The 22,867-nt window shown below is 37.9% G+C and overlaps 1 protein-coding gene across 3 annotated transcripts in view; it reads left to right on the top strand.

Moving 5' to 3' along the window:
* The window catches only part of LOC105487761 (ArfGAP with RhoGAP domain, ankyrin repeat and PH domain 2), a 181,612-nt gene that overhangs the window by 35,932 nt on the left and 122,813 nt on the right, over nt 1–22,867 (top strand). For all 3 annotated transcript variants that reach the window (XR_011621380.1, XM_071093756.1, XM_071093757.1), the window contains 2 exons: nt 366–719; nt 18,200–18,269. Coding sequence is in view for 2 of the 3 variants with exons in the window: in XM_071093756.1 (XP_070949857.1) it covers nt 366–719; nt 18,200–18,269 (424 nt within the window). In the remaining variant the exon portion in view is untranslated. The remainder of the gene's footprint in view (nt 1–365; nt 720–18,199; nt 18,270–22,867) is intronic.

The raw sequence follows: 22,867 nt of genomic DNA on the forward strand, positions 1-22,867 counted from the left end.
GTTGCCCAGAGAGATTGGGCTGGCCACTTAGTTGTGCTATTAAAGATGTTTAAATTGTGATATGGAGAATATACCCAGTCTCCATCCTTAGCACCTGCACCTAACCATCCAAAATAAAAGGGATAAGATTAAATTATACCTAAGAAAAAACTTGTAATAGTATTCACATATGTCATAGGTTAATGAAAGAATTTTACTTAGTTTTTCTGGAAGAGTTAAAAAAATTTTCAATAGGGTTAATTGAAACTCTAGGATTTTCCTGGCCTTATGTTTCTGTTATTGGTTATTTATAAATTTTCAAAATGTCGCTGATGTCTTAAATCACATATAGCACTTTGAAATGTTTACATCATTTTTCCATTTAGCATATATGATAACAGAAAGGAGAAAATAAGTGAGGACAAGGTGGAAGATATTTGGATACCTCGAGAGGACAAAAACAATTTTTTGATAGACACTGCTTCTGAATCAGAATACTCAACAGTAGAAGAATGCTTTCAGAGTTTAAGAAGAAAAAATTCAAAGGCATCTAAATCTAGGACTCAAAAAGCATTGACTTTGGACTCCGTTAATAGGCACAGTTATCCATTAAGCTCAACAAGTGGAAATGCTGATTCATCAGCTGTTTCTTCACAGGCAATATCTCCCTATGCCTGCTTTTATGGAGCATCTGTAAAGAAGGTTAAATCGGGATGGCTGGATAAGCTCTCTCCTCAAGGGTATGTATGTATTCATTTATTTCATAAGTGGCATATTTTTAAAATTTCAAGTTTATTCATTTCTGAACCTCCTGGGTTGCTGTTCCCCCACTCCACCTCCACACACACATATACACAGAGGTGCCATTTTTAGAGACTTTCAGCACGCTTTTGCCAGTGCTATTCTTTAGACATAAGGAGAGAGATGTGCAATGCAATGCTGCATTAAGGTCCAGAATTGCAAATTAAAATAGAAAGTTATGACCTCACATCTAATTTCTTAATGTTACCTTCTAAGTTCGCATCAAAATGTGCTAATCTGTGTTCCAGTATGTAACAAAGAAAAACAAGACAGACTGAGTTAGTATTACTCAGCCCACACTGTTTAGCTTTTGCTCATATCATAACAGTGCTCTGTTTGAGAATACAAGGCTTATTGTAGTTAGGGAAAAGTACATCTTTGTTAGGTTTAGGTCTTCACTGTTATTGATATATTGTTTTAATTTTTGTATGTTACACAGAAGGTCAGAGTCCCGTGAATATTACACTTTTCAATGGATTTATCAACAGATGTTTACAAAGAAACTTTTGTCCCTTAAGCATTTTACAGTAGTGAGAAGTCTTTGGGGAAGGATTATATTTAATTAGAATTGTTTTCTAGCATCCTGCTTTTTAGATGTCTTTTTGAAATATTTACTTGAAATGTTTTTCATGAATTATTAAATTATTTTGAGATTAAAGCTTTCATGTATCAGCAGCTAATGTGGGAGTCCTACAGTGTGCGGTTTTCTCTCCTGTTCTCCTGAAATATGTATCACTTCTAGAAAGGATTGGTTTGATCTAAAATAATTTTAATTGAAAAAAATATCTGCTGGAAGCGGCATCAGATGACTAGTAGAAGCAGGAATTACATTTCAAAAGATAGCAAAACACCCCAAAATTATATGGTTAGTAATTATATGTTAGTACCTTATATATTTTCATCCTTTAGGAAATTTGATTTTGAATAAGCCAAAGCAGGGTACTTCTTACTATCAGCTGTGTGTGTCACTTGTTTCTGGTTACATTATGATGACAAAACCCTCTGCTTGTTCTTTTTAGTCCTAAGTGTTATTGGTAAGTGCATATTCAGATGTTGAACGTGTGGATCAGTGCTCAGGTCGGAACACTAGTGGAATGGATCAGTGAACTTGAATATTCTTGAATTCATTTCTGTAAAATCTAAGTATTTAGAGACGTCCAAGTGCTCTCTTAAAGTATCACTGGAAGAAGAAACAGACTTTGAGTACAAAGCCCCCAGCAGCTGTGGTTTCCTGTGTGTCCCGGGTGAGATCTCGCCCTTTACAGGGTTGGTCTGTTTATGCTCCAGGCACATTGAGAAAGTTTTACCATTGTTGGCCACCTCTGGGACAGTTAGGGTATATTCTGTCTCTCTTTTTCAGAACTTTAACTTTCCATTCTTTCTATTCTGAACCTGCCTACGGTTAGATGCTGTAAGTTTTCTGGATTTATATTTTTCTATTTTGGGGGAAATAATTGCATTTTCTGTCCTAAAGCTCACCCCTACCCCCCCCCACCCAAAATACCAGGATAAATGGATATAAGAAAATAAACCAAGGAGCTTGGTATATCACCAAGAAATTTTAAAACTCTTCTATGTGATTATATTGCTATGACTTGAAAGAAATATGTGTAGCTAGCCAAAACGCATGCATTCATTAAATCAGAAGTAGAATCCAGAATTTTTCCTTTCCTAATTAGACTCTGTAGGCTATTGTGAGGGTTTAAGATGTTCATTAAAGTAGACAAAGTGATGCCTACCCCTTCCTTATGCAGTGGTTGCTGAGCTTCATGGCCACATGTCTCTTTGATGCAGACAGCACTGATTGAGATGGGATTCCGAACTCCATGTAGCAGGTGTCAACACACTTTTTCCATAAAGGGTCAGGTAGTAAATAGTTTAAGCTTTATAGTCAAATGGTCTCTGTTGCAACTATTTAACTCAGCAGTTATAGCATAAAAGCAGATGTAGCTGATGAATGAGGCTGTGGTCCAGTAAAATACAGAAGTAATAAAAAGCAGAGGTCTTCCTTAGAGGCCTCTGCATTTGTACTTCTTTCTGCCCGAAATGCTCTTCCCCCAAGAGTAACATGGCTTGAACTTCTCTCAAGTTCATGCTATAATGTCTCCTTTGCATTTAAGCTCTGGCCACCAAATTTAATACTACAACTGTTGCTCTCCCCTGCCACCCCACCGCTCCCTTAATTACTTTCTTCTACAGGGCTTACAGGCCAGATGATTGATTTATTTCATACAAGCTCCGTGGGGACAGGCATCTGCATTGCTTTTCTTGTGCTGTGATAGCCTTAGCAGAACACTGCCTAGCACATGGTAGATGCTTAGTATTTGTTGTAGAATGAATCTGTGAAAAACCTAGCATTAGACATATTTTCTTTTAATTTTTCTAAAACAGCAATTTATAAGAACTTTGTAATACAAGCTGCTGAACCCAACAACATATTTGTGGCTGAAAATCTCCAAGAACCATTGATAATGCTGTTATACGTTAACGGGGTAGTGAACTCTTGGTGTTTTTTTTTTTTTTTCATAATTGTTTCCCCCTTAAAGACATGCACGTAAATTATCAAAATACAATTGTCAAAATGCAATTAAAAAACTAACAGACACATTCTAATTTATACTTTTTCAAATAGTGTATGCAACTGTCTTTTGTTTAATGAATGTCATTAAACAAAATAATCACATTCACAATCTGAACTTATTTCACGTAGTTGTCTATTTACTTATGAAATGGAAATTCCAATTCTGAATCAATGCCTAATATGTGAACATTGCCCAATGTACGGTTAAGAATCTAATTGTATAACACCATACAACAAAAGAAATACTGAAACATTTCCGGTTTAAACTATGAAAAGTTGTTTAAATATTTGAATGACCTAAATATAATATCCCTAAAACTAGTGGTTTAAAAACTGTATGAAAGAAAAAATAAAATGTGGAATTTTGGGGGCTGTCTTTCGAACAGGTCAAAGCAGATGAAAAGCTTAATAAGTGATGCTTGCTTTTAGAAACCTCTCACTGGTTTTGAGGATTAAAATAAATCATCTTCTTCACTTTTTCTCAGCTGTAAATAATAAGCTTTTCAGCAGATTTGTATAGATGCAAATATGAAAGACTGGATATAATTTATTCCAACATTTCCCAAATACGCATCTCAGAAGAGACGTTTGAAGCTGTCGTAAAGAAAAGAGAACATGGTTGGATGTGCTGTGCCTCTTCTAGGAGATGCATAAATTAACATCTCCAAGAATATATGCAAAAGGAAACCCTTTCGAATTTTTACAATACTATTTTCTAAAGATGTTTCTGCGTTCAGCAGAACACACAGAGCATCTTTATAAAAACTGCTGTGTGGATTAAATAATTTCTATTTTACTTGAAATGTTTTAGGACTTTATTTCTCACTTGAGGAAATTCCTCTTTTTCAAAATTTAACTTTTTTTTGGCCATGAGGAGTACTGATGTGGCAGTGTGAGCCTGAGACAGCTAAAGTTGATCATGTGAGGTTAAGTCAGCACTTGGAGGTGGTGGAGGACACAGATGAGCAAGATGTGTTCCTGATCTTGTTGTAGCTTCCATTTAGGGCAGAAAAGAAATGTATATGTGAATAGCAATAAAACCCAAAGACAATCGTATAATTGGTGCCCACAGAGTCCTGAGGTTACCAAGGGTTGAGAAAGCATTTCTTCAAAGACCTTCCAGGAAGGAGAGGGTAGCAGTTGAATTGCCCTTTGGAAAATGGATAAGATTTTAGCTGGCATTTTTAGTAAAATGCTTTTCTGTCTAGAGGGAAAGGCAGTGATAGTGGTGATATCTAGATGTACTTGAGGGTTGAGATAGTGAGCAGGTGGAGGTTAGAGTTATTTTATTGAAGATGGACAGTTGGGTTCTAGGACAAGGAGAGAGAAACTGCCAGTGAAAAGCATGTTCAGAGAACAGATAACTAGGGAAAGTGAAAAAGCCAATGATCAAATACCAAGAAAAGGTTAGATCTCAGACAGTGACTGGGAGTCAGAGCTCCCAGAAGCCAGTAGCCCAAGACCTGGCAGAAATTCAGAGCTTATACTGTTTGTGCCTTTGTCAGTGACTGGTTTCCGTGTCATCATCCAATCTCCAAGGCTCCTTTATTGGAAGAATTCCCCACCTGGCTACACAAGTGCTTGAGTGTCTTGGATCTCTTGGTGTGCTTTCTTGGGGCTGCAGAGAAAGGCAGGTGTAGCAGAAAGTTGGCAAGTCCAACTTGACTAGGGTGTTACATATCAGTCACCTTGTTGAACTTAAAAGTGAATCCGAAATCCTTGATAAAAAGTATGTTTTCTTTTTTAATCTGAAAATTAGATGGCCATTTCTCAAAGCACTTGCTACTGGTAAACGTTGTGCCAAGGAAATAAAAAGCTTTAATATTGTTGCAGTTTGAGGAGGAAAAAAGTTAGTTTCAGTCTCCATAATATTACCTGGTTAATTCCTTTCAGCCATCTTAGCTGCAGAGAAATGAATAGGGTTTGGAATCAGACAGACATCATTCATTTGCTGTGTGACTCCATTTCTTGGAATCTCCATTTTTCACATAAATGCGTGAGGTCAAGACTACCTCTGTGAAATCATTTGGAAAAGTAGGTAACTTTGGGCCTCACTCTTAACTGATGCTCAATAAACCTCGATTTTCTTTTTTTTTCAGAACACCATTTTATTGCAGAGGACCTTAAATAATGTTACTGTGAGTCCCAGTCAGTTCATACTTTGATAAGTACAAGGTGAAGAGATCATGTGTTCACACTGAACTTTCAGAATTCAATGTTTGATTGTTATAAAAGCACATAGTTTATGTGTCAGAGAGTAGTACATAGCTTATTTAAAAAAAAAAAAAAGACATGGATGCAGCTGGAAACCATTATTCTCAGCAAACTAGCACAAGAACAGAAAACCAAATACTGCATGTTCTCACTTATAGGTGGGAACTGAACAATGAGATCACTTGGACACAGGAAGGGGAACATCACACACCGGGTGATGTGTGGGGCGGGAGGAAGGGATAGCATTAGGAGATATACCTAATGTAAATGATGAGTTAATGGGTGCAACACACCAACATGGCACATGTATACATATGTAGCAAACCTGCATGTTGTGCACATGTACCCTAGAACTTAAAGTATAATAAAAAAATTCAATTTTAAGTAGGTATTTCCAGAATATATTAGTATCTTGATATTTTAAACTCTGTGACCCAGGGTATGATACTAAACATATTTCTATCGAACTATTAATAGTTCATTTGTCAGTTTCTGATAGTGACATAATGGAGAGGTTGTTTGAAGGGATATAGTGAAATGTACTGGTAAGAACATTATTACATATGTATTAATGGAGCAATAAAGGAAAGGCGTTATAATGAAAGAAAAAAGTAACATTTCTTCCCTCCAACCTCTTCATGAGGGGCAGCCCCTTTCAACTCTTTTATAGTTACTTTTAGCATTTGTTTTGTATGTCTTATTATTTTTATACTTTTTTTTTAACTGTTCAGTGTTAGGGATTAGCTGTTGATGTACCACCATAGAAGATCATATTTATTCATTTTAACCACTGTTCCCTCTTTCCCTTCTAGACACAGTTCCTATTATCTTTTTAAAATAGTTACATAAAATATTTAGATATCTGTACCTTTGTTTTATATTATAACTGTAAAGACTACTCATTTTTGAGCAATGTAACATAGTATGATTAATTTTTTCATTGGCAACGCTTAGTTTTTGTTGAATTAATAATTGTTGATTTTTTCTTTTTCTTTTTCTTTTTTTTTTTGAGACTGAGTCTCACATTGTTGCCCAGGCTGGAGTAAAGTGGCGTGATCTTGGCTCACTGCAACCTTCACCTGTCGGGTTCAAGCAATTCTCTGCCACAGCCTCCCAAGTAGCTGGGATTACAGGCACCCACCACCATGCCTGGCTAATTTTTGTATTTTTAGTAGAGACGGGGTTTCACCATCTTGGCCAGGTTGGTCTTGAACTCCTGACCTCGTGATCTACCCTCTGCGGCCTCCCACAGTGCTGGTATTACAGGCGTGAGCCACCGTGTCCAGCCTGTTTGCTTTATTTTTAATATGTGTTTTCCTTCATCTGAAAATTCTTCCTCAAAATATGAACCTCTGAAGTAACCAGAATAAATATACCTATCAATTTCATCATCCTATTGCCCGCTAAGAAAACTTTAGTTTGGGCTGGTTGTTCCCCAGACTGAGTGCACACTAGCATCTTGGAATTCCCTTGTATCATCTTTTGGATTCTCTATCCCTATCTCTAGTGTTTCTGTCTTTCCATCTTTTCTTTAGATAAAGTACAATTCTTTGAAGCTTCCTGAGAAAAGATGGATAGGGAGTCAATGTTTTCAGACCTTCCATGCTTGAAAATGTCTTTTTCTCCCCTCTAAACATTGTTATTGTTGATTTATTATGTTTTAGAAATCTTAACTGGAAAGAATACTTCTCCAGAGCAGTAATTTATATTCGAGATTCCTAGTAATGTAGAGGTAGTATTGAGAAATCTCATTTTTGATTCTTTATACATAGCCTATTTATCAGTTCTTGGAGATTTTCTTGTTTTATTCTTCAAAAACTTTTTTTTTTTCTTTCTAGAATTCCTGGTAGTTTGGTGTTGGACCTCTTGCCCTGAAACCCTGATAAATATCTAGCTTTTCAATTTTCCCTTTCTACTCACTAGGAAGTTTCTTTAGTTGTGTTTCCTAACCCAGTTTTTGTTTTGTTGTTATACTGTAATTCACATACAAAACATTTTCTTTTGACTGTTCTTTTTATGGCATAGTGTTACTTTTTCACAAATAAATCCTTTTACTTCTCTGAAGATATTAATACTTTTTTTTGAAGCTTTCCTGTAGAGTCTATTTCTTTTAACTTTTTGGAGGGATGGTTTTGTCTCTATCTTTTACCTTAGTGGTATTTTTCTCAAATGTCATGTTAATCTTGAGCTGTCACTTTAGAGTGAAATACTGCAAAACTGATTAGAAGCACTGTAGGCTCTGATGGTCCTTACTATTTGTTTCTTGTAAGACGATCATGGTAGGTTTTTTAGTAATACGTTTACATACAGAAGCCTCACGCTAGTATCTTTTAAATGAATCTTCTTCCTGAACTTTATAGGCCTGGTAACCAGTTTTTTTTTTTAAATTTTTTTGGAGATGGAGTGTTGCCCTGTCACCCAGGATGGAGTGCAGTGGCATGATCTTGGCTCATTGCAACCTCCGCCTCCCAGGTTCAAGCAATTCTCCTGCCTCAGCCTCCCAAGTAGCTGGGATTACAGACACACACCACCATGCCTGGCTAATTTTTGTATTTTTAGTAGAGACGGGGTTTCTCCCTGTTGCTCAGGCTTATCTTGATCTCCTGACCTCAGGTGACCTACCCACCTTGGCCTCCCAAAATGCTGAGATTACAGCGTGAGCCACTGCGCCTGGCCTGGTAACCAGTTTTTGGTTGGCTCATGAGGGAAAGTGGACTTTGAGTATTGGTAGTTATGATATAGACTTTTACTTGATTCCTCTACTTTAGTATAGCTATGCCTGAGTCTCCCAGCCCCAAAACCTCCTGTTTAATTCTCTCCATTGAATAAAACTACACTATTATGTTGAGTGAAGGCAGAGAGACAATTTTCCAACAATGCAAAGTGGGGGAGAAGGATTCTGTGATGTTGGAGTGCAAGTCTACGTCTTAAACTGCCTTTCGACATATCCATTATCAGCGCCTCACCCTCACTTTCATAGTCACTTCCAGAGTTACTTGGTACCTCTATTTCCTGAGATTTTCAGAGGTAATGCAAGAGTAAATGTGTTTTCCTCTTAATTTAATCTAATGCTGGCTTAGCGATCAGTTCTTATCTCTCCTTCTGTTTCCAGATTTCTAGCTATTGTTACTGTCCTTGACTTCTTTAGTCAGTGTTGCTTTGAAGGCATTTATTTATTTTTATTTATTTCTTAATCCTTTGATGTCTTTTAGTGAGGTCTGGGGAGGAGTAGAAGTAAATGCAAGCTTTTAACTGATATTTTTAACTGGAAACTGGTTCATGATGTATTTTGTATGATATGACTCTATAAAATGAAGAAGTGTGAATCTTTTAACGTAGCTTTTTATACACCACTTTATGAAAGCACTAAGCTCTTTGTAGATATGTTTAAAATTAGTAGTTGCACACTAAAATTCAGGCTTTATCATTGACTTCCAAGAATCTTTTTAGCCCTTGGAATTTTATGTTGAGTACCTTTTTTTTTTTCTTCTTCTTCTCATTTTAAGATGTAGATATAGCAGAGATGGAAGCTGAGATTGAAGATACTTTTTTTGTTTTATTTTCATTTTTTGGCCCCAGCTCATTTGGTTCATATAATCTTGGAAATTGTTATTTCTGTTTGCTTAAAAGTGAGAAAATGCTCTTTAGAATAGAGAAGTACTGGCATTTTACAGAAATATTTTAGTAATTCCTTGCATCTTTCTCACCCTAAAATACTTTGTTACTGCATCATTTAAAACTCTTCTGCTTCTTAAAAGAGTAATTGGATCAACAAATAATTAGCTGACTAAAAATGAGTAATTAGATAAATAAAAATATATACTTATGGAGATTGTAGTCCTAGAAAATATTGGGTCTCGTTAGGGTTAGAGGAGGGAATAACATAAAATATGCTGTGATTCTTTAGGGCTGTGTAAACAAGGCAGATGAATCGGGAACAGCATGGTGATGATATTTTTTACTTTGAGATTGTTTAGAATACTTGGGAAGTATGTTTTCCATTACCTTAAATGGCATGATTGATAAAAGCCATACATTTGACTTAATGCCTTTGATATTCTTTCCAATTGTATGATTTTTAAAGGTGACAATTTGGTAGCCTGTCTCACCTTAGATTGGTATCACTGGTTAGTTAGTATGCTTGTTAGATACTAGGATTTGTTTTTTAAGCATAAAGATGTAATATTAAAAAAAAAAAAAAACTCTGCTGGCACTTAGGAATGAAATTAAACAGGAGTGCCTCTGTGTGAGTACTTCATAAATAGAGATTTAATTGTGTGTGTATACAGTGTTGTTAAAAAATAATTTTTAAGAAACACATTTTGAGACAACAAAAACTGATACCAGATGGTGAAGCTGTTTTCATGAAAGCAGTTGAAACTTTACACCACCTGCCCTACCAGAGCTCAAGGGAAGAGTTTATAGAAATCTGTTCAATAATACTGCACAAGCCTTATAAATTCTTTGAAAAAAGCTTCTTAAAGAAATGTTTCCCTTCAGAACCCTAAAAACAAAATAAGATAAAACTCAGGCTAACGTGTTTCATGTCTGCTTTACCTTTTTTCCTGAAGGACTTCTGAAGCACTTTGCAAGATTGAAGTTACATATAAAATGTAGAGGTCAAATGTTATTACTACCTAAAGGGATGTCCTGGGTACTTTGCTATAAAATGCACTAATGTCTGTTTTGTGTAGCAGTTAAGAGCAGTCATTGGGAAGACACTCCCAGATATGTTCTTTATTAGTTGTATGACTTGGACAAATTATTTAACCAACCACTGCCTCTGTGCCTTCATCTCTAAAATGGATGTAATAATGTTACCTGTCTCACATAGTTGTCTGGAGGATGAGTTAATATTTGTATGTGGCTCTACACAATGCCTGAAACAAAGGACTATGTGTTTGCTATTTTTATTACCAAATGTAGTAACAAATAACTTCTCTATTGACTACAACTTTAAATCTATTTTCTGTGCAATAATGCATCATTATTTCAGATCTAATTTGTATTGTGTGGTAGCCGGAACATAGGCTAAGATGGCATTGTCTTGTATACATACTCTTTTTCTGTTTTTTAAAATTTATGAAGCAAATTAAGCTAGTAATTGAAATTAACTTTCGAAGTACTTTAGCAAATTCTTACAGTGCATATATTAATTATATGTCATTATAATGAAATTAATTGCCGGATAGTGAATATATGTTTAGAAACATATGAGAGGAGTATTGAACTTTTGCACAGAAAAGATAATTCTTTTTTTTTTTTTTTTTTTTTTGTGACGGAGTCTCACTCTGTCGCCTGGGCTGGAGTGCAGTGGCCGGATCTCAGCTCACTGCAAGCTCCGCCTCCCGGGTTTACGTCATTCTCCTGCCTCAGCCTCCCGAGTAGCTGGGACTACAGGCGCCCACCACCTCGCCCGGCTAGTTTTTTGTATTTTTTTTAGTAGAGACGGGGTTTCACTGTGTTAGCCAGGATGGTCTCGATCTCCTGGCCTCGTGATCCGCCCGTCTCGGCCTCCCAAAGTGCTGGGATTACAGGCTTGAGCCACCGCGCCCGGCAATAATTCTTAAACATTTAGAAATCATCGATATTTATTAATTTAATTTTACATTGGCAGTTAGAAGCACAGGACTTCTCAAGATTTTCATTTTATTATTTAGTTGAAATTTTGATTAATTTGCAAGGTTTACCAATATGAATTAATCTAAGTTTCCATTTGCTAGAAAAGGGAAGGCCAGGCGCAGTGGCTCACACCTGTAATCCCAGCACTTTGGGAGGCCGAGATGGGCGGATCACCTGAAGTCAGGAGTTCGAGACCATCCTGACCAACATGGAGAACTCCGTCTCTATTAAAAATACAAAATTAGCCAGGAGTGGTGGCACATGCCTGTAATCCCAGCTACTCAGTAGGCTGAGGCAGGAGAATGGCATGAACCTAGGAGGCAGAGGTTGTGGTGAGCCCAGATTGCACTGTTGAACTCCAGCTTGGGCAACAAGAGCAAGATTCTGTCTCAAAAAAAAAAAAAAAAAATAGGAATAATGCTGAGAAAAGATCTAAGTGTGAAGTTTTATCTTTAGCTAATTATTAGAATTCAGTATTGAAGTTCACATGTGGAAAACAGCTAATTGAATGTTGATAGTATTAATGAGGAAAATAGTTTATTCAGTGTTTATATGAATTTAGTTTAAAAATGAATTGGTTATTTTACATTTTTAAATAGGAAAGCATCAAATGCACACATTTTAAATAACCATATTTAAATTTTTCTTTTTGTTTCCAGCTTTATTGAGATGTGATTATCAAAGATCTTATATGTTTAAGGTATACAGTGTGATGATTCGATATCCCTGTATATTGTGAAATGGTTAACAGAAGCTAATGACATAACTGTCACCTAACAGAGTTGTGTGTGTGTGTGTGTGTGTGTGTGTGTGTGTGTGTGTGTGGTAAGAACACTTAAGATGTACAGTCTTAGCAAATTTCAGGTGTACAATATGTTGTTATTAGCTATAGTCACCATGCTATATATTACATCTCCAGCATTTATTCTTCTTCTAACTGAAAGTTTGTAACCTTTATGTGGGATCTATGTATAGGTGGAATCTAAAATAAAAATGAACTCATAGAAACAGAGTAGAATGGTGATTAATAGGGACTGAGAGGTGGGGTTAATGGTGAGGTGTTGGTTAAAAAGTTTTTAATTCAGCCAGGCGTGGTTGCTCATACCTGTAATCCCAGCACTTTGGGAGGCCCAGGCGGGCGGATCATGAGGTCAAGAGTTCCAGACCAGCCTGTCCAATATGGTGAAACCCTGTCTGTACTAAAAATACAAAAATTAGCCGGGTGTGGTGGTGTGTGCCTGTAGTCCCAGCTACTCGAGAGGCTGAGGCAGAAAAATCACTTGAAGAAGAATCACTGGGAGGTGGAGGTTGCAGTATGCAGAGATTGTACCACTGCACTCCGTCCTAGGTGACAGAGCGAGACTCCATCTCAAAATTGTTTTTTTATTCCAAAATGTATTTTGAAATTACACGGAAATTAATGGTGAACTTTTCAAGCTTTCTGTAGGATCTTATTTATTTATTTATTTATTTTTAATAAGGTAGTGATGGCAGCGGCAACCCATCTGGAGCCACTGCTGCCATCAAACTGGCTGCAGCGGAGAGGTGCGGCCAGGGCTGCATACTCCAGGGAGATGGCGTGAGCCAAGGACAAGTGGGAGCCCTGTCCCTTCCGAGTTGGTAGAGCGGGAGATCCTCGGGTGCAATTGCAGCTGCCAAGTTGTGGTTGTGGGACCCAGGCCTCCCACTCCGTGGAGCAGACAGCAGTCCTGCTCTCCTGGGTGTAGCTACAGATGTCCAAGTCGTTGCTGTGCGTTCAAGGCACCCCTGTGTTCTTGGTGGAGGCTGGGAGCAGTCAGGAGCCCTGTGTTCCTGGTTGCAGCAGCTGCGGCCCAAGCCAAGGCTACAGAGCCAGGCATCTAGGCATCTCTGCACTCTTGGGGACCAGAAGAGTCCCCCTACCCCCGCAAGCTCAAAGGTGGCTGCTCCTACTGCCTGGCCTCTCCCTGCTCCCGCTGTCCGCTCCTATCTCAGAGCAAGACTGGGGCCGAGGCCAGGTGCTGTCACAGCACATCTGGATGTGTGCACTCTTGCGGAAGTGCTGATAGGCCAGCTTCCTGCTGTCTGGGCCCTCGTCTGGCCTTTGGGTCCTGATGAGCATGGGAGGGAGGAAAGCCCAGAGAGCACTGAGGGCAACTCAGCACTGGCCTGCAGACACCTCTTGGCATGAACAGCCTGGGCGCCGTGAACAGCAGGAGGTGAAGCTGGACCATGGGCAGAAGGGAGCAGGTCCTCGGTGAAGCTCCACCTTCAGGCCAGGGAGGGCCTGAAGGTTGGGGGCCGACTAGTCCTGCGGACCACAGTAGGAACTTGTGGTGCCTTTTCTGGGCCTGCCTATGGCCGCCCATGGACCAGTTGGTGTGCACTTCCTCCCCTGAGCCCCATAAAAGCCCTCAGATCAACCAGAGCTGGGCAGACATCAGGACGACCTGCTGCAGGGAGGAGCTACCCACTCCGGGGCCTACTCTCTGCTGAGAGCTGCAGACATCAGATGACCTCACTACAGAGAGGAGCTCCCCACCCAGGACCTGCTCTGAGCTATTTTATCACTCAATAAAGCTCCTCTTCGCCTTGCTCACCCTCCATTTGTCTGTATACCTGATTCTTCCTGGACACGGGATAAGAACTTGGGACCTGAGAGATGCAGGGGCTGAAAGAGATAACACAAACAGGGCCGAAACGCTTCGCCTTCTCACCGTGTTATGCGTGAAAACAAGGAGAGAAGAGCTGCGGCCCTTCAGGGAACTGAGACCTGGAAGCGCCCCGAGGCAGGGCTGTGACTCCCTCTTTGGACCTCTTAGGTTCCTGTAGTCTCAAGCTTCCAGCCACCACTATGTGTCCTGGTGGCAGCCGTGGAAGCTGCTTGTGGTGTGCCCGGTCCGGCTGCAGCCTTGCAGAGAGCTGGTGCCTGTGCAGACACCTGCTGCTGGCTGCCCCACTGCAGCAGCCAGTGTGCCTCACTGTGTGCAGTGGCTGGACCCCATGCTCGCTTGCTCACACACCCCTCACTGCTCCACACCTGGCTCGCCATCGGCAGTTACGGGATCCAGGCCGGTAGCGTCAGCCGAGCACAGCCTGCTCACCCCGAATGGGTGAAACAAGCCCAGTGGGCTAGAGCAGAACTCAGGCAAAGGCGCCGCCAGCCGCAGAGGCTTCTGGCCAGAAAAGCAACACCCCGAGGATCCTGCAACAGTAGTTTTACAAAGTGTTTATTTTGTCATATAAAAATCTGGTTTTTAATATTTGCAAAAATAAAATTACGGATGAAGTTTTTCAGTAGTGTTTATTTCTGTATTTATACAATAGAAATTCAAGTAAATATCTTTCAGTGAAAAATACATTCGTTTCTTCACTAAATATTAGGTATGTTTTGTGTGTGAGAAACTATGATAGTTACTGGTTTTATATTGATGAACAAAACAGAAATGGATTCTGTACTCAAGGATCTCAGCATCTGTTGGATATGATGGATATATTTACCCTGATTGATCATTACACATTGTATGCATATATCAAAATGCCACATTTACCCCGTAAATATGTCAATTAATATGTATCAATAAAATGCATATTTTGCAAAAAGAAAAGGCTCAGGAAAAAGAAATGTAGTATGGGTGATATATGAAGCAAAAACAAACATAAAATTACACGTTCTGTTTAGTGTAATTAAGCAAAGAAATGGAGCAAGAGAACAAAGAGACTTGAATGATCTATGCATAGTCAGAAATGGTCACTTGATGGGAAAGACATTAAAGGTGAACTCTCAAGAATAAGCAGGAGCCAGCCATGTTAGGAACAGGCAGGCAGCATTCCAAGCAGAGACAATGGCATATGGGAAGGCCATGAGGCAAGAAAGAGTCTGGAGAAGAGAGGCAGTGTGGCCAGAGAGTGGTGTCCACGGAGTATGTATCCTCAGATTTTGATGGCTGACTGGATGAATGGATGACCACAGAAGCCAACTTTCAATGGTAGAAGTGCAGAATAGCTTTCTCCACCTGTAGGATGGTTGTTCTTTCATCTGCTACACCCTGTGGCTTCTCATTCCATTTCACTGTGGGCTGGGATTTGTTTTATTTACCTGTCCCTTCATAGAATGTTAAAGAGGTTTAATAATCTTTAAAACTATTGAGTTAAAAATAGATGAAGACATCAAATAGTCACCTGGCAGTTGAGAAAAATTAAAATAATTGGGGAGAATATCTTAGGAGCTGATTCTCTCAGAGGCTGAGGTTTTCCTCAGAGAGTCAGTGGTAGGGTGTGTCCTTTGCATTATGAGCACCTGAGAGGGGAGGTGTTGCTAGTCAAATGCTGCATCTTCGACTGATCCGTAAACCTAACACATACTAAGTTATCTGCTCTCCCTCTTTTGCTTTTTCTGTGGACACAAATATTAAGTTCCTGGATGATGCCTCAGACCACAAACTATCTATCAAGATGGTGATGGAATTCTAAGAAATTTTATGAGTTGGAGTGGCTGCAGTTAATCTTAAGTAAGACATGTGAAAATAGGTTGTAAACCTTTTACACTTGATGTTTTGGCAGGTTTCAAAACTTTGAATTTAATTCTGAGTGTTCTAAAGTTTCTTGCATTCCCTTAACCTTTCTTTTAAAAGATGCTGATTTTATGAGGGCTGATCATTTGAGGTTTTATTTGTCTGTCATCCCGCCCATGGTGCCAGAAGGACTGTGCTTTTAATCATGCCACTCATTCCTTCAGCAAATTCTTTTTCAGTGCCATATTCCTCTCTGCACTACTTGCTGATCATACGGAAGGAAATAAATGTTGTCCTTGTAAAGCATAAGACCTGGTGTGGGAGACAAACATTAAGCAAATAAACAAATATATAAAATTAGAGGTTGTGTTAAGTGCTGTGAGGAAAAGTAGAGGGTATTGTGAGAGAGAATAACTTTGTTATCCACGTTGGATCGGGTCATTGGGGAGGGATTTCTTTGTAGTTGGTTTAGATGTAACTGAAAGATAAGGAGTCAGCAAAGGGAATAGTGGGGTAATGGGAGGCCCTAAGGCCTCTATCCCCCACAGATGTTAATTATTTTTATCTTAAAATGGAAGATTATATGTGTAATTGAGCTCTAGCTTACTGTTATTCACAACGTGAAGTGGGTTGTGTTCCAAAACAAAATCATGATTTGCTGAATTACTGTTTGGATTGTGTTAGAAGGTATGTATTTCTCTGCCTTTAAGTGTGGAAGAGATAAACATGAAATGAGCAAAAAGTGACTAATTTATCCAGTGTATAATTATTGTGTGTTTGCTTAATATAGCTTTATCTTTTAACGTTTAATGCTGATAATTTAAGGAATCTTGGGGTGCTGGAAAAAGTAAAAGCTAGATGCCTCTAACACTGTTGGATGTTGCAAAGTGAGGAAAACCCATTGCAGACAGGCCAAGAAAAGTTAAAAAGAAGCTGAAAGATGAAAAATATGATGGAAAGAGGGCTGGGTGGTCAGTTGTGGTAACATGCTTTTAAAATCATTTTTTTTTGAGATAGGGCTCTCACTGTGTCGCCCAGGCTAGAGTAGAGTGGTATAGTCATAACTCACTACAGCTTTAACCTCCTGGGCTCAAATGATCCTTTCACTGCAGCCTCCCAAATAGCTTGGACAACAGGTGTGCGCCACCGTGCCCGGCTATTTTTTTTTTTAAATGTATTTTGTAGAGACAGGATTTCGCCGTGTTGCCCAGTGATCCACCCACCTCAGCTTCTCAAAGTAATGGAATTATAAACATGAGCCACCACCCCTGGCCAAAATTTTTATTTTATTTTTTTTTCCTGTAATTAGAGTTAAATATGAAATGGTTACATGTTTTTAAGATCTTTACATGATCTTATTACATCATAATTAATTCAGTACTTATATGTGAAAATGTCTGCACTGAAGAATCTCAAAAACTTTTTTTTATATTTGATCAGATTTGGTATAATTTTATCTTATGCAGAACATATTTGCTAACGATTAATTTGGGAGGCTTGCTGTGTTTCACTTGCATAATAGATGTGTGGCTGGGGAACCAGCTCAGAGACAAGCTCTCTACACTTCCTGAAGTTCTTTTTTTGTTAAGTCTTCTGAGAGCCAAGGAAAGTTATGCCAACTCCTTGTTTTAAACATTTTAGAAAATTGCAAAAGCACAAGGTAGACAGGGTTGATGTTTGTTTAGAAATAATATTTTTTAAAAATAGGAAGTTCATTTTCATGTGTTTTCTGTGTTAAAGACCAAAAGTACCTACGATTGTCTGCCTTCAGGGAAGGAGAATATAAAATAAAAATAAAAAGCAATCCTAAGTGAAAACAGTTCTTCACTTTCTTCCTTATATAGTCAGAAAAATAGTTTCATTTTTCTTTTAAGCCTGAAACCTGTGATTATATTATTTTGCTTTTGTTTTTCATGTCAGTAGCCATTTTAAACTACCTTTGCCTTTCATATGATCATTTAAAAATAATGTTTCACTGAATTTTGAATGCTTATAAATGATTCTGTATATTTGTTCAGGTCTTCTTCAGCTTATTCAATCAAAATTAAATGTGTTTTCCATGTAAATCCAATTGACAAAGCCTTGTTATTTTAGTAAGATATTTATGCCCTAAAACAAAAGTGAAGGAAACATAAAATAGATGTATAAGCTTAATGAGGGATGAAAGCTTATATTATTTTGATGAAAGGATTATCTTTACTATTAGAAATGGATTGAGTGATAGTGTTTCTGACCATATTTTATTTTGCACTCAACCTTACAAATGGGTGTGACAACACTGTTAATTGTGTCATTAAAAAAAAAAATCCTAGGTCAGCTGATCGGAAAGTACTATTATGCTATTTTTTCCTATGTGCCATGGCCAAAACTATATATTATCATCACCTATTGTTGTCTATGCTGTTTAACAATAAATGATAATATATTTACACGGTTACATTACACATGTATTTAACAATCTAAGTTCATAGTACTTAAATGTAAAATAACAATTTCATATCTTTTGCAGAAAACGCATGTTTCAGAAGAGATGGGTGAAATTTGATGGCCTTAGCATTTCTTACTACAATAATGAGAAGGTAAATACATTTTACAGTTTTCAAAAATTGCTTTTTTATGCATACTAGGTGTACTTCAGTAAAGTAAGCAAGCGGTTTGGTTTTTAAGAATAGGAGGTGGTTTCTCAACATGAAAAGAATTTGAAGTTGCAACTAATAAATATCGTACCATATGCTTAGTTAATTAAAATCAGATGATTTTTGTCTTAAGTATGTACTTTCTTTTAACACACTAATTTTAAGATTTAACCACATGCTTTTTTTTTTGTAGCTCTTAATCTAACATTATTTTCTCATTATTTAGAGATTTTCACCCCCTAATATTGGCAATACCTATGGTTCTAATAGAAATTTAGGCATCTTCTTACATATTGCTTCTTTATTGCTGCAGGACAGAAGAATATATGCTTTTAGACAGACAGTAACATAGTGCAACATAACACACACTGCATACCCTATGGCTGAGAATTATGGAAGATATAGAGAGGTGTTAATTGTTTGGTTTCACTTTGCAGTGACTCAGAACATCAAATGGGTATAAACACACCTCTTGGAGGTTTACAAGATGGTTGGATGAATATTTTTGAAAAACTGTTGTGTTTTTTTTTTTTTTTTTTTGGAGACAAAGTCTTGCTGTGTTGCCCAGGCTGGAGTATAGTGGCATGATCTTGGCTCACTGCAGCCTCTGCCTCCTGGGTTCCAGCAATTCTCCTGCTTCAGCCTCCCAAGTAGCTGGGATCACAGGTGTGCACCACCGTGCCTGGCTAATTTTATAGTTTTAGTAGAGACAAGGTTTCACCATGTTGGCCAGGCTAGTCTCGAACTTCTTATCTCAAGTTATCTGCCGCCTTGGCCTCCCAAAGTGCTGGGATTACAGACATGAGCTACCGTGACCAGCCTTAAAAGCTGTTTTCTGTTTTAGCTTTTTTTTTTTTTTTTTTTTTTTTTTTTTTCTAGTTTGCTTGTACATTTGAATGTGAAGACAATTCGTTCCCTAGGGTGAGTAGAAGGTAGTCTATATAGCTGACAGAATCTCACTGCTGGTTTTCTCCATCACCTGTAACCTTTTCTGGTTTGATTGAAATGAGGAGGAAAACTACTTAGAAGCGAGACAGGCTTCCATGCCATAAGACTGTTGTTGGTGATACCATTATTTTCATTTGACATAATTTCTAGTAACTGTGTCAAACTGGATTGTTTTTCCCTCTTTCTCTCAGTTTGTTCTTTTAAAGCTCATCTGAACTGCAGTGAAGAGATGAGGACCTGTCACATTTTTAGTTATTGATGCAATGAAAATGATGAAGCTTGGTTTGAAATTGAGATTAAAGAGTTCATATAAAAATGAGATATTGCAAATCATTTAGCTTAATATTAAAAAGTTTAAGTTATTTTCTTTGACATTTCATCCATTTATTGTCTAGATGGTTGGTTTCATTTTGGCAAAACACAGAAACACTGGATTCAGTGTTTCCTAAAAGGAGGCATGGTTTCTGTTGTAACTCTTCTAGCAAAAGGGATGCATAGGTGTGGCCATAGCCGCTATCGTGGCTGCGTGACCCAGTGGTAACAGCTGTGTGAACTGAGCACAGTTCTTTTAATGTTTAAATGGGCACTTGAGGAGCATGTGGTTGGGCCTTTGGGAGGTAGTGTGCAGAGTTACACATTCCCTAGGTTTCTTCCACTTTCCTTGAGGCTGCCAATCATGTCTCTGTAAGGACTTCTTCATTATATCACAGAAAATGGCATGATCCAAACAACCCTGATATTTTATCCCCTGTAAAGAAATCTAACTCACCCCCATTTTCACCCAGCTGTGGCAGAATTGCCCTGTGATCGCTTCATTGTCTCAAAATGGTAGATAAATGACAAACTTGACCTAGATATCTGTGTGTTACAGGCTCAAGGGATGCTTTAAAATTTCTTTCCTTAAGGAAAATTTTATACTCTGAAAAACACAGGCATTGTGAGCGTTGTTGTCATTTGAGTATTTTTTTTTTATTGTCTTTATCTTGTACTGTTGCAAGACAAATATAAAAATCAGTGCTACAATGTTAAAAATTACAAGATTTTTCTTGGGATCTCAGATTTTAAATGAGCCATTAGATAAACTACAACTTTCTATGGTTATAGTGACATGGTATTTTGCTTGTTAAGTATATTTTGATCACCTCTGGGGAATTATGTTTTTATATTATTCTACCAGAAATATTTGCTTGTTAAATATATCGTTATAGGTGTGTAGGTTATTTATTAAGGAATTGTCTTCTCTTTAACAGGATCTATTGGAAAGATAATCTTTTTTTGATCCCTGTTTCTTTCAGTACAGTGCTACTTGACCTTATTTCTAGTGACAAAATGGGTTACTGTTAACATTTTCCTCAACAAATAGTTAATTATCTCACTAGAGGGATATTGTTATAAGTTCCTTTAATTCTTATGCAAACTACAATTTGGAAACAGATCATGTAGGGGATAAACTGTAAATGTTTTTAGGCATTCTAATTCCTGCTGTCTGGTCTCAGCCACTACAGACTTAGAGGAGAGGGGTTTTTACACTGTCCCCAAAGATGCCGTGCCCTTTCCCACCTCCTTAGGTTGACTGACAATGGAAAGATGTTATCTTCCTCTTTTGAGTTTCTAGAGCACTTATTGGTCTAGTTTTGGCTTTGTATTGCCATTTTAACCTACTTGCGTTTGTAGGGTTTGCTTTGTTAAGCCAATCATGTCATGTGTCTCTGCCTAATGATCTTTTTAAACAGTGACTGAGTATACACTATGGGAAACTGGAACATGTCTTTTCCTACATGTTCCCCTTGTGTTTTTGTTCTTCCGTCTGAGACTCCCTAGCCATTGCCATCCATCAACATTCTCAGCAAACATCAGACCCATCTTGTTATTCACTTCCATGAGTCTTTTCTTTATTTTCTCCAACGTATGACGTTTGAAAAACAATATGCAGGAAAATTCAGAAGGAAAACAAACTGAAACTAGGGAGGCAAATCCGGATACTGTTGCACTAAGCCAGGTGTTAATTTATTAGCATGTAGACTAATGTATAGGCTCAGTGGAGGCTCAGCGGAAGTGATAAGAAATGAATTTCAAGAAATATTAAAAATGAGCCATTCAGAAAATATTTCTATAGTATTAGCTACGTGAAAGGTGGTGAGGATAAATGACCTGAAGCCTATTTGGGGAGACTATATTAATCAAATGATCACACGGGTAAATATAAAGTCACCGTTTAAATTACAATGAATAATTTTTATAAAGGAAAAATTCAGGTTGCTATTAGCTTAAATTCGGGTTATCTATGAGGATGAGGGGCCTGAGAGATTGTGCTGGTCAGAGAGGCTTTCTTCAGGAGGATATATTTATGCTGAAATATGAAGGAGGAGGTGGCAGTAAGTATGTGCAGAGTGGTGTGAAAACAATTCCTTGCAGAGCAAACAGTGTATGCAAAGGCACTGGCTTGGGTAGAAATGTGATATATTCAGGAAACCTCAAGAAAACCAATGTGACAGTAATTCAGAGTTGGTGAGTGGTGGGGAGGAAGTTGATTCTAGATGTGGGGAGAATGCAAGTTATGTGGGTGCAAAGGAACCAGCAAAGGTCAAAGATGACTTCATTCTATTTCAGATGGACTAGAAGAGTTGATATTTTAATGGACGAGTATAAAGAGAGCGTAAGTCTTCAGGTGAAAGTAAATTCAGTTTTAAAGTTTGTGGTACGTATGAGATAGTTACATAAACTATTGATTACTTGAAATATGGCAGTGAAATTGAGTGAAATGAATAGATAAGAAAAGAAGAGAGAAATTTTAGATTACTCTGAATAAAGTTTGTAGAGCTGGAAGACATTATATTAAGTGAAATAAGCCAGGAACAGAAAGTTAAACAGTATATATTCTCACTCATGAGGAAGCCTTTTTCAAAGTGAATCTTACCAAAGTAAAAAGTAGTACAGAGGATACTAGAGGCTGTGAAGGGTAGGAAGAAGGAGGGCATAGGGAGAGATTTGTTAAAGGGCAGGAACTTACAGCTAGAGAGGAGGAATAAGTCCTAGTGTTCTATAGCAGTGTAGGATAACTGTAGTTAACACTAATTTAATATAGTTTAAAATAGCCAGAAGGAGGATATTGAATGTTTCCAACACAGAGAGATGATAAATATTTGAGATGGTGGATATGCCCATTACCTGATCTGATCATTACATTTTATATGTATCACGACATCACTGTATCATAACATCACTATGTATCCCATAAATATGAACAATTATTATGTGTGAATTTGAACAATTAAAAAAAACAGTGGAAAGGGACTTTTATAGGGAGAGAAGATAAAGTAAAAAGGAGAAGAAATAAGTTGTTTACTAAGTACTTATTTCTTGACATCCTTCTCTCTTTTCTGTATAAGGTTGCCCATTCATCTTCTTGAATCATAGCTCATATACCATACTCAGTTTTGGCTGCGTGGGAGGACATAGGAGAGCCTTCATTGCATTCGTATTTAAGGTTACATTAAAGAATGGATAGGATTTTGATGGATAAATAAAGGCAGGGATGGGAGACTGTAACAGAGCTAGTGAAGGAGAAGAAACTTAAAAAAATACTCAGAGAT

This window comes from Macaca nemestrina, chromosome 3, assembly GCF_043159975.1.
Source record: "Macaca nemestrina isolate mMacNem1 chromosome 3, mMacNem.hap1, whole genome shotgun sequence".
NCBI classification, from domain to species: Eukaryota; Metazoa; Chordata; class Mammalia; order Primates; family Cercopithecidae; genus Macaca; species Macaca nemestrina.